General features: G+C 45.3%; 1 protein-coding gene across 1 annotated transcript in view; it reads right to left on the bottom strand.

Annotated features, from left to right (window-relative positions):
- Positions 1-3169: 3169 nt before the first annotated feature.
- Positions 3170-18280, bottom strand: part of COTL1 (coactosin-like F-actin binding protein 1) — a 20283-nt gene continuing 5172 nt past the window's right edge. The window contains exons 3-4 of the mRNA XM_009081021.1: positions 13005-13162; positions 3170-3600 (exon numbers count right to left, since the gene is read on the bottom strand). Of these exons, the coding sequence (XP_009079269.1) occupies positions 3490-3600; positions 13005-13162 (269 nt within the window). The 3' untranslated portion in view covers positions 3170-3489. The remainder of the gene's footprint in view (positions 3601-13004; positions 13163-18280) is intronic.

The following is an 18280-nucleotide window of genomic DNA, read 5'->3' as shown; positions in this document are numbered from 1 at the left end:
TCTGGTGAGAGCACCAGCCCCTTGCAGACATTCAGCTGCACTGCTGTGAGGGATGATATTGAGGTCTGGAGTTCTGGACAACTTCCAGTGTATGTTGTGTTGTGATATACCAAGTGTGAGATCCTAAATGCACCACAGATCATTGGTCTTATGCTTTTACCCTTCATGTCCCAGTCTTTCCTCTGCTCAAGTTTTGCCAGTTGTTTCTTGCATTCTTAATTATTAGCAGGGAAGGATAATGCATGCAAACACTGTGGGGTAAATGCTTTTCCAGCCAAGCAAGAACAGACCCCAGAGATGAGTTTAAGCAGATTCTGAGTTACTCCAGTTGTGTGGAGCTGCTCCTGTTACACATATAAGGGTTTGACATAACACCAATAAAGTCACTCTCTGGAGGAAAATGAAGACCATTCAGTAATACTGAAGTATAATCAACATTTTAGAAACAAAGCCATTTAATGGCTAATTCAGATTGCTCCTCCAGGAACAAGGAGTACAGAGGGAGAGAAGCAATGAATTCTTGAAATGCATTTTGCCCCAAACACTCCCAGGCAACCCCTTGGGATATGCATTCATCAGCATGGGCTGGGGCTGGGGTCAGGGCTGGATGTGTTTCCAGGACATTCTTTGTAGTAAAGGTAATCCCCTATTTGACTGAGGGTTTGACAAGCAGGGACTTGATTAATTTGGCTCTTTTAGAGGAACAGGACTGTACAAACAAGCACTCCCCAGTGGGTTTTCCAGTACTGACCCAAGTGCACTCCAGTGAGGCCAGAGACAGACCAGCAGCAATGCTCTTGTACATCTCATCCCAGTTTTTTCCCCAGGAAGTTCTTCATAGCATTAGCAAGATGCTATCACTAGGTAGCTTGCCTGAGACCATGAAATTGAGGCTGGAAAAAACCCAACCCCACTGATTCTCTCTTATTACTATCATTCATTTGGCTACTTTTTCCTCCATAAGGATTACCCTAATGTGTTATTACAATCAGTAATTCCTTCTCTTCCTCATTTTTCTCATGTATCTAACATTACTCATGCAATTGCTGCACTAGCAACTGCAAACCAGATATTCCTGTGGTCAAAATGGGACCCCATGTACTAGTACAACATAGAGGTGATTCTAAGGGAATATGGGATCTTACATGTTCTACAAACTGGACTAAGGGCAAATAGATGGTTATCTTGGATGAATACTTTGTAGTCCTACTTCAAACTACTGCAGAATTCAGGAGAAAATCCAAGGCAGGACAAGCATAGTGCCTCTCCTCCCAGCCCAACCCTGCAGGTCACTGGGCCCCAACAGTGGCTGTTAAAGAGGACATGGAACAGACACACCTGGAGAAGGTACCTGGAGGAGACAAATGGCTAGAAAACATTTAGAAAAATCTTTAGAAAAACAATCTGTGGGAGGCATATGCTGACTGAGGACAGCAAAGCAACCAAGGAGGTCTGGGTGATGGCTTTGCTGCCTCCATCCCTGGAGCTCCCTCACCAAAGGCAGCACAAGTCCCCCCCCCATTTGTCTTGCTGAGATGCCTTCGAGGGCTGAGAAAGCTGTTTTGCCTCTATGCTAAGTTCTTTCTTGATCTCCCACCACAGCTGGTGCTGATGAGTTTCTTGTGATGCTGCTGCCAGGCTTCAAGACCAGCCTAAGATTGTTGTCTCTATGCCACAAGCTGTCAAATGCAAGTTTATTTTGATCACTGATGCAGTCAGGCAAAGCCTCAGAGCATCACAAGCTCTCTGCAAAGCTCCTTCCCTTGAGTTATGCATGTCCCTACTGTCAGTCCTGTAAAAAAATAACCATTTCCCTTCATTCAGGGCAAGTTTGAGTAAGTTCAGTCCAGAATTGTAATGCCCCATGTAATCCTGTGCAGGAAGCTGCAAAACTTCAGGCTGAAAGTGTCATTCTTGTTCCCAAATCTGTTCCTGACCTTTCTACATTTATTTTCTGTGGGCGTGAAATTCTCTTTGACCTAATTACAATTCCCACTTGGCATTTTGGCACTGGAAATTTAGATATAGAGCTGCTGAACAAGAAAGTGTGTCAGATACACTGTGGTCACCTCTGCCTCTGGGAGCAGAGATGAGCAGACAAGGGCTGCAGGCACCAGGATCATTTTACATTTAAGCCAGTGTTTAATTCTCCTAATAGCCCCAAGATTGCAGAAGCTCAAAGCCTTACACCAGGGATTAAGAGAGCTCCTAAATATAGGCTTGTTGTTGCTGGGAAGGTAAAGGAACAACAGAGTCACTGAGAATTGTTCTTGAAAAACATTTATTTCTGTAATGGGTTTATAGCACTGACTCCCAAGCCCCAGTACAAGTTTCCCCTGACACACAATTCTGGGGACAAATCTTGATGGAAAAAAAAAAAAGCCATACAAAGAAGCCCCAAAACAAACAGTTTGGTACCAAACTGTGCCCAGGTACTCTCTGGGCCTTTGCCGATGCATGTTTCATCCCTACTGGGATGGAGCTGCCCTTGCTCCATGCCTTGGTCCCAGCTGCAGGATGGTTCACTGCTGAAGGCCCCAAAGAACTGAAGATGTATTTAACTGCAAAATAACCAGGGGGGACATGGGCAGAGAAGGATTCAAGGGCTGCTATTTTTGCAGACATCATTTAAAAAGGAAATCTATGCATTTCAGCTTCACCTCCTGAGCCCCAGCAGTAGGAAAGTCAAATACAAACCCAGAGACCAATGTACACAAAATAGTGACCAAGTGTCCAGACATTTCTAAGCCTCTCAGTTTACTGTGCCATGATACCTCCAAAAAAAGCAACAAACCCCCCACCTTCATGGTGAATCTTATTTTTAAGAGGGAGGGACAGAGATGCAGCACATAGCATAGCAACTGTCAAGCAATGTTTAAGGCAAATTTATTCCCATTTATTAGGAGTTGATGAATTTGTTTGTTCACTTTGTTGTTTAAGCTGTTAGGTAACACCTCAGGTGGACATTGAAGCTTAGATGATTTAGTCAAAGTTTGAGGGAAGTCAGCTCAAGCTGATCTGAGCCTAGAACAGCAAAAAAATATAATTCCCAAGAATAGCAGTCAGAACATATTCCTTAAAAATCAAAATAATCAATATTCAGAACCCCCCCAAAACCTTCTTCCCTCAGAGACCAGGTGGAGCCCAATTAAAACACACAGACATGAGGAAGGACACAGTGGCAAGCCTCTACAAACACAGTGCTGAATAGGACTGAAGCAGAGCCAAACCTAAATTCCACAGATGTGAGAACGTGGACAGAGTTATGAGTAAAAAAAGGGGGGAAAAAAGGAAAATAGAACCCCAGAGAGGGAAGTTTCATGAGATGGAATGGAAAATAAAAGTCCTCTGTATGCAAAAAAGGGAGTTCTTAGGTGCAGACACAGAAAGTTGGGGGATTTCAGTTGCCTCATTTCTCAGTTGTGTTAGTTTATTGTGCCTTTCCCCTCCCTGTGAGATCCAGGTGATGGTGCCAGGAGGTCCACGAAGTTACTCAGTCTGTGCATCATAATTAGCCCCTCCTGCTTTCTTCAGCTCATTCTTGATGTAATCCTCATCCAGCTCTTTGTGGTCACTGATCACAAATTCTTTGGCAAAGTTCTGCAAGAGTGAAAGAAAAAAAAACTGTTAAAAAGGGGGATACTTGTCCAAGTAGGTGAATGGTGATGGGTTATCCAGCTGCCCTGGCTGTGTGAGCTGCATGCCCTTATCTCCTCTGGTGGAGATGATAAACAGAAAGGCAAAACCCAAGGCTTAACCTGGACAAATTTTATGCATCTACTTCTACAGTCACCAACTGCAAGACAATCCTGCCCCATGTAACAGCTCTTCCTGGTGATAAATGCACAGCACGGGTTAGGTCAAGTTTCCTAAGTAGTAAGCAAAGAATAACACTCAAATTTGTTGACCTTCTAACCACCACTGACCCTCAGCATAATCTTGGGCAAGTCACTAATCCTATCTGTGCCCTTTTTAGGACCCCTTCTCCTAAAAAAAGAACAGTGTACACTATAACATCATACCTTGCTAGCTAATGGGAGGATGCTTCAATTAAAGATGGAGCAATGCAGGGGATACCAGGAGCAAGTCTATACATCTACTGTTTCCTTCTCTCAACTATCTAATACACATCATGGCCAAAAACCAGATTTACTGACATCATGGTCAAGTCTATTGATTTACTGACTCCTCCTCTCCAATCCACTCCTCCTATCCAATCCACAGCATGGCCAAGCCACTGTACCAGACAGGCTGGTGCTGTTGTTAACAGGCTCCACTATGCTCTGTGGTTTAATGATCCAAAGTGACCTTTAAGGACATGTTTTATGAATACACTTGTGTACTGCAGGGCAACTATCTCACTGCTTGAGTGCTCTCTGCAGCTTCTGGGAGCTGGGCAAGCCCCAGGCAGCAAGTTTGGATGTGAGGCTGGGAACAGAGAAAACCTTTCTCTGAGCAGAATGGGATCCCACAGTGCCTCCAGGGCACTTGTCAGGGCAATGTCACCTCAGCCATGGGTTTGTTCCTTCGTGGGGGCTGTCCCTCCTGCCTCACGGCCAGGCTGACATCCATCCATGTGTGTGCACAGCCATTTCAGCAAACAGCTCATTTGCTTCTTGCTTGAGCGTTTTCCTTCCCTTCCTAACCACAACTGAAAACACTGCATGAGGCTCTCCCTTCCCCCAGCCCACAGAGGTTTGACACAGCGTGAAAAACACAAGCAGCCATTGCTCTTGACCAAAAATATGGAATAAAATCCCAACAGCCCTGCTGCAATGCCTCAGGAAAGCTGCAATGCTCAGCTCCATGGGCAGGGAACACCTCAAGAGGTGTTGGGGGCTGCCTGGGGGAATGAGGTGATGCTTTGAGAGAGCAGTAGTCATTCTGTCCGGGTCTCCCTGGTGCTGGAACAGCCCTGGCACAGCCATGGAAGGGCTTCTAATTGCTTTCAGACACTAAACCATGGGAGAGCTCTTTATTTGGCAGCGTCTCAAGGGTCTCAGTTTGGGATCAGAGCCTGGTAAAGGAGGGGGTGGAGGAGGATTCAGCTTGAAAGAGCCTCAGCACCTCTTTCATGCGGTGGAAGCAATGGGAGAGGAAAACAGCTCCTCCCCCACTCCAGTCTCCCAGGCTGCAGCTGATCCTGTTTCACACTGTAGGAAATCCTCACTGCTGGGGGGGAGGAAGCTTAGAGCAGCTCCGAGGAGCCTTGTCTGCTCTGCTCTGGTTGATCAGCAGCTACACAAAGTCCTGAGAAACAACCACCCCTTCCCAGCCCCACTGCTCCATGCCTCGCTGGTTGGCTTTGCTGGTGTGGGAGCAGCAGACACTAAAAGCACTCACCCGTGTCCTAGCAGAGCTCATGGCAAATGGGAAAGACATTGTTTTTCAGAAAAAAAAAAAAAAGATCCTCTTTTTAAGATGGGAAATAAAGAGGCAAACTGCCCAAACCATCAGATCTGGTCATGCTCACAGTGTCCTACTTCCCGATCTCCTGGGTGAGATCCCTGCGAAGCTCAGCTCTTGCTAAGACCAAACCAATGATTTTCAGCTATTTGATGCTCACTGAGCTGTGCTACCTCAGTTTGGAGCTAAGCCTTTTTATTTTTTTTTCTATCTGCTACCAGGTTCAACAAATTTTCCTCACCTTAGGGAGCAGATTATCCAGGAGTACCCAGCTTCAGGGCGAGACTTTGCCCTGACTTTAGTGGAAACTGAGGCAGGTCCTTAAAATCATTTCTCAGAGGGATTCCATAGTTAGTGTGTGTATGTTCTAGATGTGGGGAGGGTTCCTTTAATGCCCACCCTGCAGAATCCAGCTGATTCTGAGATTAAAGCTGCAACATGCCTGAACACAGAGCTAAATTACATCTACCACAAAGTAATTATAATCACTCAGATGTCTTCTAAACCAGACACTTATCCAGCTGATTCCTGGTGATGATCTGTGGGCATCAGCCATGATTTCACATCAATACCACCAAGATACCTTGCAAGGATTGAGCAATCCCTCCCTAGGAGCCAGATGGGTTCTCTCCCAGCCACTCTTAAATATCCTCTTAGCTGACTGGGCCACCTCTTGTGCCAGATTTGTACCCTCAGAGTGCAATCTGGGTCACTGCTATTAATAACTCTTTGCTTTATTCCGTTCAGTCAGGGTCTTCCTTGGTTCTTTGCACTGGCTCTTACCCACCAGGATGTCTCATCAAGTCTGGCCCCAAGGGGAGAAGATGCTTCTGGTGAGTTTGCTGCCTGGAAATTCTGATTTCAATATCCTGGTTGATCCTTCTCCAGCCACAGCCTCCCTCATCACTCTGAATTTACTGTCTGAGCTCTGTGGGGTTGAGCTTCTGTTCAGGGTGCAAATCCTAAGGTGAAGGGAGGCATGTGAGTGTTTTAGAGACAGCTGAAACTGCCTCCTGTGTCATCAGGGCAGGAAGACAGGAAGGACTCTGTCTCTCAGGTCAGGAGACTGAGCACCCAGGATCAACAGCAGCACTTTTCAGCCAAGGTCCATCTTATCCACAGTTCACTCTTTTCTGTCCCCACTGAAACTGCCAGAATGTAAAGCTACTCCCAACTGATTTAATTGGGTATGATGTTAGCTAGGCTAGGCAATGGGCTGTGTTTGGCAGGACTGTCATCTGCAATTATACAGAACCCATCAGGGCACACCAGTTCCTGCCAGGCACTGGGAGAAATCCCAGCTCCAAGCAGCTAACAGCAATGCCAACAGCATCCCACTTCAGCCACGTTTCTGCTCTGCCACCAGATACTCTTTGTGCCCTTAAGAGACTGTGGTGGGGAAAGTCTCTGCTCTCTCCTCTCTCATCACACCAATATTTACTGCCTTTCAAGAGAACTGCAGAAGTTACAGCTGCCTAAGGCACAGTACACAGCTCTCATGCTTGGGCCCTTCATTTGCTGACATGTGTCTTCATTTTACACCCTCCACTTCCTTTTCTGTTCTCCTCCCCCCATCCCCAAGCTTTTTACAACCACAGCAAGCCCTGCCAGTGAATTCTACCCTTTGTGTTCACCCCAGAGTCACCAGCAGCCTACAGATAACAAAAACAATGATGCCATTTATCTTTATCGCTCTCACAACAGTGACCACAGTCTCTCTGCTTTGCCTCTCAGATCACTCAACAGGATGTACAAAGTAAGGTTTACTCATGCCTCTTCAATACACCTATCCAGCATGTGCTTCCCCTTATACCTGAGTAGCAGAGGATCACAACTTTGCAATCTAATCCTCTGTCTCAACCTCCCCAGAACACTACAGAGAAAAAGGGCTCCAACCATGCAGGTTCAATTGCAAACATGAAATTTGTGCAGAAAGCTCACACTTTCTCTTCCAGCCAACTGTAAGGGGAGGAAAAAAAAGGTGGAGTAGATTTTCTCGCTATTCCAGGCCCTGAATGTTTAGCATATGGACCATAAAATTTCCCTAAGCTGCCCAAGGGAAAATCTGTGTGGTACAGATATTGTACCAAAATGGGTTTGCAGAGGACCTTATAAATCCCAGCATGGCTAGGCCTGAAGCCAGAAGGAAAATCCTTGTATCATCTACAGACACTTGGGTTCTCAGCAGCTGGGGATGGTGCCAGGTAGTTGGGCAGCTTTTTATTTGTTTATTCTTACTGGGGTTTGCAGCAGCCTCTGCTGATATTCCAACCCCTCAGTTCCACTGTGTGTAACGTCATCACTCTCATCCACTGGTCATCTCATTTTCAGTGCAGATGCAGTGCAGAGGAGATGACATCTCCCATGTTTCTTTCCCAGTGTGGTGTGAGTCCTAGCTCTGGAGTCACGGGGAAGAAAGGACATGTCCTGTGGCTGCAGCATAAGGGATGTCCTGGCAGGGCCTCTCTGAGTACAGGGAGAGCTGTAAGGTGACAAGCAGCTGCAGCAATACAGTACCACAGTCCCCCACCCTGCTCTGGCTACACCAAACTTGGTCCTGCACTCAGCTGTCAGACTCCAAGCTATCAGCAAAAACCCTCTCTTCAAATTTATTCCCTGCCAATTTTCACATGGACCAGTTCCAGCCGCTGGGAGAAGCCAGCCCAAACCTCTGGCAAATACATCTCTCAGCAATGGGAACTACATTTCAGCTGATCTGCAAATTCTTCCTATCTGTGCTGCATCCCACTGGCAAAGTCACAGGGCTGTGTGTCAGCTCTGGGATGATGAGAACCTGCTGATTCTGGGCTGAAGAAGACACTTAAAAAGTTACCACCTTCTCTAGACTAGGAGTAGGAGTTCTTGTAAATCCATGTCCATTTGGTATGGTCATTACAGTAAACCAGAACAGGAAAAACAGTCATAAAGAACATTTCTGTTTGCCTTCCCAGCAGGATCTCACTCACCCTCATGAGAAAGACCCTCAAAGCCACTGTGATGTAGCTGTTGCCCTATGAGTTTGATTTTCTGTCTCTAACAAAGCTATTAAACCACTTTCTATTTAGGCCACTGTACTAACAGGAGAAACCTAAAGCACATATGTGGAGTTCTATGTGTCATAGAGCTGAGACCAGGGGCAGTGATCCCATAAGTGGATCCTCCCTCAGGAGGGACCAGCATCAGTGCAGTGAGGAATCCAGAGGAAAAGGGAATGGTGAGCAAAAGATCTGGCCATGAGCTCCAAAGCAGGAACTGAGTAGACTTGTTGACATCATGAAATCCAGGCAAATTCCTCACCAAAAATGAGAATGAATAAAATGCCACAAATATTTGCTCACAGAAACTGAGCTGTTTCAGCCTGAATATGAATTAGAGAAATAAGAGCATATGACTGTGGGGGAAGGAGTGTTGAGGAAAACAGAGAAGAGTCAAAATCCATGAAAAATAAGACAAATTGGCAAGGTTGGGCAGTGCCTTTGCTGAGACAGCCCTGCAGGATGGGAATTCAGTCCTGCCAGGGAAAAGACCTCAACGCTGCCTAAGGAAGAGTTAAAATCTCCTGGTAGGAAATGCAGTCAGGAAGGGCAACAAGTTCACAGAGAGGAAGCAACACAGAGGGAAACCAAGTCCTGTTTCCAGTTCTTGGACATTTACATCTAAACTGTCCCACTTAGCACCAGTCACCACTCCCAGTCCCACACCTGTGCCTGGACTTGTCCTTGCTTGAAGGAAAGCACTATGACATCACCCCTCTGCCCCTCCTCAAAGTGACCAGGGCCCTCCACTGGAAGGTCCTCTCCTTAAACTCCACCACTGCCAGGTTTCCCCTTGCAGGAATTCCTATGGCTGAACTGAACCCCCTCCTGGCTGCCATTCCCAGTCATGTCAAACAGCTTACAGTAGCCTTGATTTCTGGGTTTAAGCTGACCAACCTGTTTCACATGGGCCTCTGGAATCAAAGAGGTCAAAACAACAGCCCTCAGGGCACAGGGAGTTTCCAGGATCGATTTGTGCTAAGGCTGGATGAGCCACAGCTTGTGCATATAAAAGAGGTAAAAGACAGAACAATTCTGACTGCCAAGGACATAAAACATGAGTTTAAGACCTGCTTTGGATGAGCTCCTTTATAGCCAAGTAGAAAATATGCCCAAAGCCTCTCCACTGAGCTGGTCCCTCCTGGCAGCTGGGCACAACTTTGGTGTGACAGCTCCTGGCTCACAGTGACCAAAGTGCAGCTGTGCAGAGGACATAAATGCTGTGGGTTCTGCTGCATGTGTGGCTCTCTGTAGGCATTTCCCAGATCACCCACCTGCACAAGGTGAGACACGCTGCTGCTGCTGCTGCTGCTGCCAAATGCATCCAGCCTTGTAGCTGAAACCATCCTGGATTACTGCTGCATGAAGTTCACAGCTATTTAGATCATTCTAGGTATAGGTTTAGGTTGCACCCCAGAAATGAACTCCCAAACATCTTAAGCAACAAGTCTGCAAAGCATGGGACACTGTGTGCCACCACCCCAACCCCTAGGTCTGTCATTGGCCTGGACAGAAGCTCAGTGGAGGAAACATGAGAATACTGAATCACCTTACTCCATGTCTCCATTTACACAGAGAGTCTCCACACATTAGTACTTAGTTATACCCTTAAGAAGATACGGATACTCATTCCCCATCCTGGCCTTACTTCTAACCTGCTCTCAGCTGAGCTATATGGACCAGGTTGCAAGCTTGATCCAAGATTTCCAGCTAAGTTATAGAGGAAAGGATGGAAAATAAACAGCTGGGGGGGAAAAAAAGCTACTTAATGTCCCTTAAATGCATTTTCCTGCAATGCAAAAGAAATACAATAAATGCAAACCACATTTTCCAACAACATTAAAGAGGTAATAAGGACAAGTCCAAATAAGCCAGAAGACCTGACTCTCAGCTAGTATAGATCAGGGGAACTATGGCTATTTGCACTAGATGAGATCCCTCTCTGTAATTTTACAGTTATTACAGCTGAAAATCAATTGTCCTTTCTTCCTGAGAGATTTTCTGGCAATCTCCTGTACTTGCTATCAGCATTTCTTCCCAAGCCACCTCCCTATAGATTTCACAGCACCTGCTCCCCCTTCCAGGGGAGGAATACAAAAGTGAGGGCAGCCCAGCTCCTCTCCTTGCTTTATATTTCATCCTTTTATTCACAAGCCTATAATCTTCTCTTCACCACTTAATATCCCTTGTGTTTTCCTTATGGCAGGTGCTTCTAGGAGACTGTTAATAACCACCATGTGTGAGCACTCTTCATCCTACATATGCACCGTGGTGGGTTGTGCAGTACTAAAGCTTACTAAAATCTTCACTTTGAGTGTCTCAGTGAAGCACAACATTTACTGGTGTTTGTTCAGCTCTGAGAAGAGCTCAACTGTAGGTCATCAATGCATCTACACCACAGCAGAGGACAGAAAGCAGGAATCCCCTCACACTGCAGCTTTGGTCTGAAATAAAGACCCACAGTTGCTCTGGCAAATAGTATAACATAGCAAGAGCCCTTCAGATTTTACTGAGGGCTTCCCAAAATAAAGAGCTCTTCTGGAATCTCAACCAATCACTTCTATAGATCACAAATAAAAGCCTGCTTGTGCCACCCTCCCTTGGCAGGAGAGCCATGGCACACATGTTAAGTGCACCTATGGGCCCTGCAGAGAACCAAAATACATCAACAGCCTAAATTATCCTCAGGGTTTGTAAAGAAAACAATTCCCAGTTTAGGGTATTACTTATTCCACATGATGAACCAACACTGACTCAGATTTGTAGTTTATCATTACAGCAAACAACCAACTGTATTTTTCTATGTATAACTCAAACAATCTCTGTGAAAATCAGAAGACTGAGAATGTATGTGAAGGTCGAGAGAACTACTAAGAGTGAAACAGCTGTGGGATAAATTCCCTCCACTAAATTTCAGTTGGACTTTCTTGTCCCTTTTTTATTTTGACAATATGCAAGGTCATATGCATAAGAAGAAAACAACTCTGCTTTGATCCCACTCAGAGGGATTCAGTGGCATATGTAGAACTATTCAAAACAGTTGTCAAGATAATTTCTTCTGGACAGGAGATCCCTGTTGCCAGGACATTCAGAAATGCTTTGCAGTGGGTTAAGAGCATTGCCAGGACACTCAGAAGTGCTTTGCAGTGGGTTATACACAAGGTTGCTCAGTAAAAGTGTATTAAGCACCACTTGTATTGTTTTCATATTTTAGCAGAGACTAATTGGAATATGAAAGCTTTTAAGTAACAGCCAAGAACAGTTAATGTTCCACCAGATCATTAACTGGTACAGACTACTAATCAAAGATGAAACAAGTGGAATTGCAAATTATATGTAAGAGACCTGAGGGACAGATCCTAGCACAGCACTCAGGAATGCTATTCAGCTCAACAGGAATACATTGTCTAAACAGACTTTTTTAACAGATCTTGGGCTTGGTGACTCATATTAGAGTCATTCATTAGTAGTCTATAATTTCTTCTTCAGCTACAATTACACAGTTTCAGCTGCTTGCCCTGAACAGAGACTTGCTTTCCTATCTCTCAGGTGTCATTTTGGAAGTTTCTTTTCAGAACAAACCCCTCTGAGTCGTTGTCATTCTGAACCATTTAGCACCAGTGCTTATCTTCTGGGAGCATAGGAATGTATTACCTTCTTCATTCTTCTTATCTACATATAATCTTGTGCATCATATAAACTACTAAAGAATTGAGAGGGACTTCATTCTCATCCCTCATAGTGTCCTATTGGGAAATTTCTTTACATAGGCAAGAGAACAGTTATTGATGGAGATTAATTTAATCATCAGCCCATTCTCCAAGCACATGAGCAAGATCATTTCTCAGGCACAGGCAAACTGGCTCTATGATTACTTGAAAGAGCTAATCCTGCTTTAAATGCTTCTTCAGAAGAAACATGCTAAACATGAGCATCTTCTCCATCCCAGTCAGTGTTTCAGCAGTGGCTCTGTGCAGCCTTTCACAAGTCGCTTCTTTCCTGGCTATTGCTTGTTCTCACTTGCTTGGACTGAGCACAGTTCTCTTTTCCCTGCTACACCCAAGGCCAAACAGAAGACTATTCAAATCTAGTTAGCTATTAAGAGCCGTTGGTACTGATAGGGACTTCAGACTTTAGTTGATTAGCTCCATGAAGTCACTGTGCAGAGACAAAAGGCCTCCAGAGAAGTTTAAACAAGGGTGTGGGTTTTCCTGTTTAATTCTACCTGCTTAATAATTGTATCATTCATTATATTATTTCTCTATCAAGGAAAGAATGGGAAACATCTTAATGGTGACAAGGAGAGAAGTGCATATATTCCTCCTCATGAAATAGTTAAGGCAGCCTTAAGCTCAAAGGTGCTTCTTTATGCCTGAGTGCTCAAAGGGCAGATGTTAAGCCTTCCTAGTGGGAAGACAGGCAATAGGAAACTGTCTTCTTTTTAAAGGATTAACTCCTAAGGTGAAGGATGATCCAATTCTTCCCCCTCTCTCCCCTCCTGCTGCTGTTTGTACAGCTGACAGCAATGACAGCTGGTGGTTAGAAGCATAAGGAAGAGGTTACCTGTACTACTTCTTTGACCAGAGTCTTGTCAGTTCCAGTTTTGGCTCTCTGCAGGCCACTGACATCCTCTCCAATCCAAGTGATGAGGGCAAACTTGACCCTCTTGCTCATGGCATCGCCGGTGGTGAATCGGACAAAGCCGAACAATCGAACATCATCTGGAGAGACACAAAAGAGATAAAATGATTAAACCCAGAAACATCCCTGTCTTGCCCTTTTCTGGGATGAGACTGCTGCTCCTCAAGACCAAGGCAAGGCAGTGATCCTGTGTGACAATGCCAGTGTTTGGGCTTATCAGGGCAATAGAGGGGCTCAGCTCATGTGCTCTTTGCAAGGTGTGCTTTGCCCACATTAGCTCTGCCTCTTCCTGGGGTGGTCTGAGTTACTGGGAGAAAATTGGCTCTGCCACATTATTTTGCTGCTAGTGAGTCTGTCAATGGCTAAAATCCAGTCAGCAGGCAGGTCAAGAGCACAGAGCTAACCCCAGTTACACATTCATCCAGATCATTCATCTGCAGCTCGCTGGTCAAGGAGGGAAGTAAGTGATTTCCCAGTGTCTCTTTCTTATGGGATTAGGGTCACATTTTATAACATTACCCAGATCTGGCCATTCTGCAAATCTGATTCTTTCCCCTCCCTCCCTTCAGTAACATTTCCCGCTCACTTGTAGCATGAGTTTACAAGAAGGAGCAAAAGAAAAACCTGCAATTAGTTCCCCAGATGTGTTTTTCTATTCCTTTCAAAGCCCTGCAGAGAAAACTCTTGGATTTTAGAGCTGTCCTGATCTTTGTTTCACAGCTGGTTTATGTTATATCATGCCAGACTAGAGTTATTTAGCCTGGCCATGTGTGTCAAAACCTTGTAAACTCTTATCTCGAAGAGTTCATTCCTCCATTGACTCATGAACTGCAGCAGTTTTGTGCCTTCAGGATCAGAGGCACTTCAGAAGTGTGCGATACCATCTGCTTATCCCTAGCCTTGGTGGGATGTGGAATGCTGGAGCCTTCCCCCAGGATTGGGCAGAAAGCTGAGGAGTTGTGCAATCATGGAATACACCTAATCATAGCTTCTTCATCTGTTACAGGTCACTCAAGGCCTTTAAAACAAGATGACTCAAAACAGAAGAACAGACTTGCCGTTTGAGAAGAATCATGTTAATCCTGGTTGCACTTGTTCTGACCAGTTCAACATGTTTTATAGGGATTTGCTGTCTGACTACTGCCAGGTGAAAATGCAGGCTCCAGGGGTACTAACAACTGCCAACAACCCCATCCCTGATCCCTTACTGATCCAGGAATGGTCAGGACAGCCTCAGGACCTGGGGGAGAAGTAGCTCTAAATTGCTTAGCCCCAGAAAATAAACTGCTAGAAATCAATGCAAAAAAACCAAGTGGGATATTCTCTGCAAGTTGACAGATCTCAGACCTTCTTTAACACTTTGATTTGCCCAAGTGTGAGCAAAGACAAATTGCCCTTGATAAAAGACTTTTTTAGGTCTGAAAAAAATCCACCTATGCTCTCCCTATTTCGTTCTCCCTCTTTTTTTTTTTTTTTTTGCCACTGACAGGGGACTACTGGGAAAACCAGGAAATTGCTGTAGGGGTGTGTGTGAGCCAGTACAGGGTTTAAAACAAACTCCTCAAAAGGATTTAAAATTGAAACAAAGAGAAAGACAGATCTGATTCAAAGGAAAAACCCAAATGGATGTTTGGAAGGAGAGTAAGTGTTGTGTATCAACAGTGCAAGCAAACAAAACTTCTCTCCCAGACACCCTGTTGCTGGTGAGTACAAGAAGGGCACATAGACTCCTGTTTCTGACAGTAAATCCTCTTGCCAAGATTGATTAGAACCATAAATGAACCGACAGCGAGGAAATACCCAAGGTGAAGCGAGACAGTAAATCCCCTAACGTTACTATTAACAGTTCCATGAAAAAGCCTTTCTTTCCCAGGTCTGGCAGCAAAGGAGGCCACACTCTGCTCAGAATTGTTCTGTGGCTCCTGTGGGAACACTCCTATTTAATGCCACCAAGTCCTGGCCCCTCCTACACTGTAATGGTGTCACAGCCCTTCCCGTGGACCCCTCACTTTCCACCTGCAGTCTGTAAGGTTTTCAACCCTGCCCCTTCTCCAAGGGCTGTTACAGAGCCTGAAGCCTGGAATAGGCCCCTTTACAATACAGCTAATGCAAAAACATAATGAATGTGAAAAAAAGCAGTGTTTTTTCATCACAGCATAGAAAGGAAGTTCCAGGGATACCCTGTTCCTGGAAGTGTTCAAGGCCAGGTTGTACAGGGCTTGGAGCAACCTGGGCCAGAGGAAGGTGTCCCTGCCCCACTGCATGGGTTGGAACCAGATGAGCTTTAAGATCCCTTCCAACCCAAGCCATTCTGTGAATTTATCTATCAGCATAACTTCAGTTTGCCATGAACCCACAGCTCATTGGCAGCAACAGGATTTGCTTCTCAGCAGTTTCAGTGCTTTCCTGTCCTGGCTGAAAGCAGCTTGATCTGTGGCACCAAAGAGAGCCAAACCATGTGGGCTGTTATCCATTAGATCACCTACTACTCAGGGATATGAGCAACTCTTACTTCACCATGCTCAGTCCCAGTAAGTTTAATGAGCAGCTGAGGTTAGCTGTGGGGCTCTGAGTCACCAGCTTGGGCAGAATTCACCTGGGGCTGGTTCACTTGTGGGGGCTTTAAGGGTTACCCCCAAGCTGTGTGCTATCTCCTCTTGCCTCCCATGGAGGTTGGATCCCCACGGGAGGCAGAACAGACTCTTCAGCTGCCACAATTTGCAAACCAGTGTATTCAGTACAGACCACCAGTATGTGATGCTTTAACTGGATGTGAATTGCAGCAGCTGAGGAGCATTTCAGCAGCTGCAGACACAGCCAAGAGGGAATGTGAATTGGAGTCCTTTAGCAATTAACATGTCTCTGTTCCTAAAAGGGCATCAGGGACGGATGTAGAGGTTTTTAGCACTAGCTCAGCTTGGGTATAAGCCTCTCCAAGTGCAGGTCAAAATCCCTGAGCAGAAGTGGTTGAGTTTCACAATTAGTCTGAAGCATGTTCAGAGTGATAAGGGGATCAAAACCCAAGTTCTTTCATACTCCCAGATTTCCTCTTTCATAGTTAATCAGTTCTGCCCTGCCAGATCACCTCGCTGTGCTGGAAGTCATCAGTGCCATCAGTGCCAATTCCCAGAGAAATCTCAAGGCATTAACATCCACCACCCCCTTTTCACACACAACCACTTCCAGGGGGTTTAGGAATTTGCTGAGTGTGAGAGGGAGCAGGACAAATCAGACAGAGACAGTGTACCTTTCCTCTGAAAGAGAAAATCCTGCCTAGTGCTATATGCAACCGCCTTCCTAGTCACTGAGCCATGAATTTCAGGGCAGAGAGAAGCAAATAAGAGATCTGGGTAGAAGGGAAGAATCAGCAGCTTTATTTGAGAGGATCTCACAAGTTAGAAACAGTAGAAATTCATGTTAATTCGTATTAATACCACTACTCCTTTCTATGGCTGTACAGCACAACAACAGGGCTCCACAAACAATAAGGAGCACAATGAATGCCTTAATGAACATCACTTAGTATTTCTGTCCAAACCTTACTTATCAGTAGGTAGGATTTTCCCAAATATTCTGATTATGCTGCCCTTGGCTGTCAACAATGCTCAAGGCCAAGTTACAAAGATTTCCTTGATGGTATTCTCCTGTTTTTCATCCACTTGAGCCTTTTGGTTCAGCTGTACTGAAAAAATTCCCCATTAGAGGAAAATGCACTGACTCATCAGTAAAAGATAATAGCTGCAGGAAAGAAACACATTGTCAAATCGTCACAGTTGTTAGGCTCAGGGCTCTGACTGGCCAAGCCAGAGACCTGCCAGGGTAAAACCACTGCTCCCAGCTTCACCTGCCTGCTGAAACAAGGTCACATGCAGCAAGGCAGGTGATGCAATGATCTGCTTTTGTGTTCTGTCCAACAATGAATTACTCGTAGAGCAGGGCAGGTTTCATGAGTTTTGTTTGTATCAACTGGATTTGTTTTAGATTAATTTGTCAATTTACCACCTCTTCAGTCACCCCTGTAGTCTCATGGCTACAGACAGAAACCTTCCCTACCTCTTTCTACACATTTTTTCCCTCTTGAAGCCTGTACAGTGCTGCCTAGACCCATGCTGACATGTTCATTAGGTCATCTCAGACACATAGAAAATGTTTCTTCCTGGACCATGACCACAGGGAATGCTGTGGCACCAAACCTTTTCCATGTAACTCAGCTGACATGAGTACAGGGACACCAGTGCATGGGGAATGACCCCAAGCTGACTTGTGCTTTATCTGGTGCAGTGAAGACACCAGCAGTGTTTCATCAGTATGAGTTGCTGCTACCCCAGTGACAGTGGTCTTGTCATGGTCTTTCTCCTGTGCTGAGTGTATACTGGAGGGCAGAGTGGGAGGAAACAGGGGATGCAGCTTGTCTTTGTTCCCCTTCCCTGCACGAAGGAACAGTTGTGTTAGTTGGCCAGAAGTAAGGGCCAGGCAGGCCCCAAAACATAAAGCAGGGAAAAGGTACAACCCTCCTTTTTTACTGCTCCTATCCCTAGCAGGATGGTAAGAGCAGAGCCACAGAGCTCTTTTAATTAAGCATCACAGAACTCAACCAAACACAACGAGTTACTATCTCACTGCACAACTCGATCTGATGAGTTACTTCCACAAAAATTAATGAGAATATTCCCTAATACAACCTCCTGTCCATTGCAAGGGGCAGTGTAAGCCACGGCTCCAGCTGGCAGCCAGGAGATGGCTGTGACTCTGCCAGGAGCACATTCACAGGGCACAGGGACAGGGCAACGACACAACCACAGCGTGAAATTCCGGTAAGCCACTCAATGGCCCCAGGTCTTCCTTTAAATAGCCACTAAGGGAAAGCAGGAGAGATGAACATTACAGAGAAAAAACAAAAGCAGTAGGAGACTGATTTACAAGGCCCATTTTAGCAACTTAAGATGCAGCCAGATGCAGATAAGCACCTATCTCATTATATAGCCTCCTGTGTTTTTACAAATCTTTCCTACAACCTAAGGTGCCAATGGAATCTTGGTGATCTCTCCACTCTTCCCTCCTCAATTTTGCTTTGCAGACCAGGCTTCATGGGACAATTGATTGAAGCCGAAAAGAGCTGCATTTGCCTTCGGAGCTGATTCTATTTCCTAATATTTTCTGTCAACCCCAAATGATTTTATAGAGTATTTATTTCAGCT

This window comes from Acanthisitta chloris, unplaced genomic scaffold (genome assembly GCF_000695815.1).
Source record: "Acanthisitta chloris isolate BGI_N310 unplaced genomic scaffold, ASM69581v1 scaffold2958, whole genome shotgun sequence".
In the NCBI taxonomy this organism is placed as follows: domain Eukaryota; kingdom Metazoa; phylum Chordata; class Aves; order Passeriformes; family Acanthisittidae; genus Acanthisitta; species Acanthisitta chloris.
The sequence above is the reverse complement of the archived record's forward strand: the minus strand, read 5'-3'. Positions and strand labels throughout refer to the sequence as shown.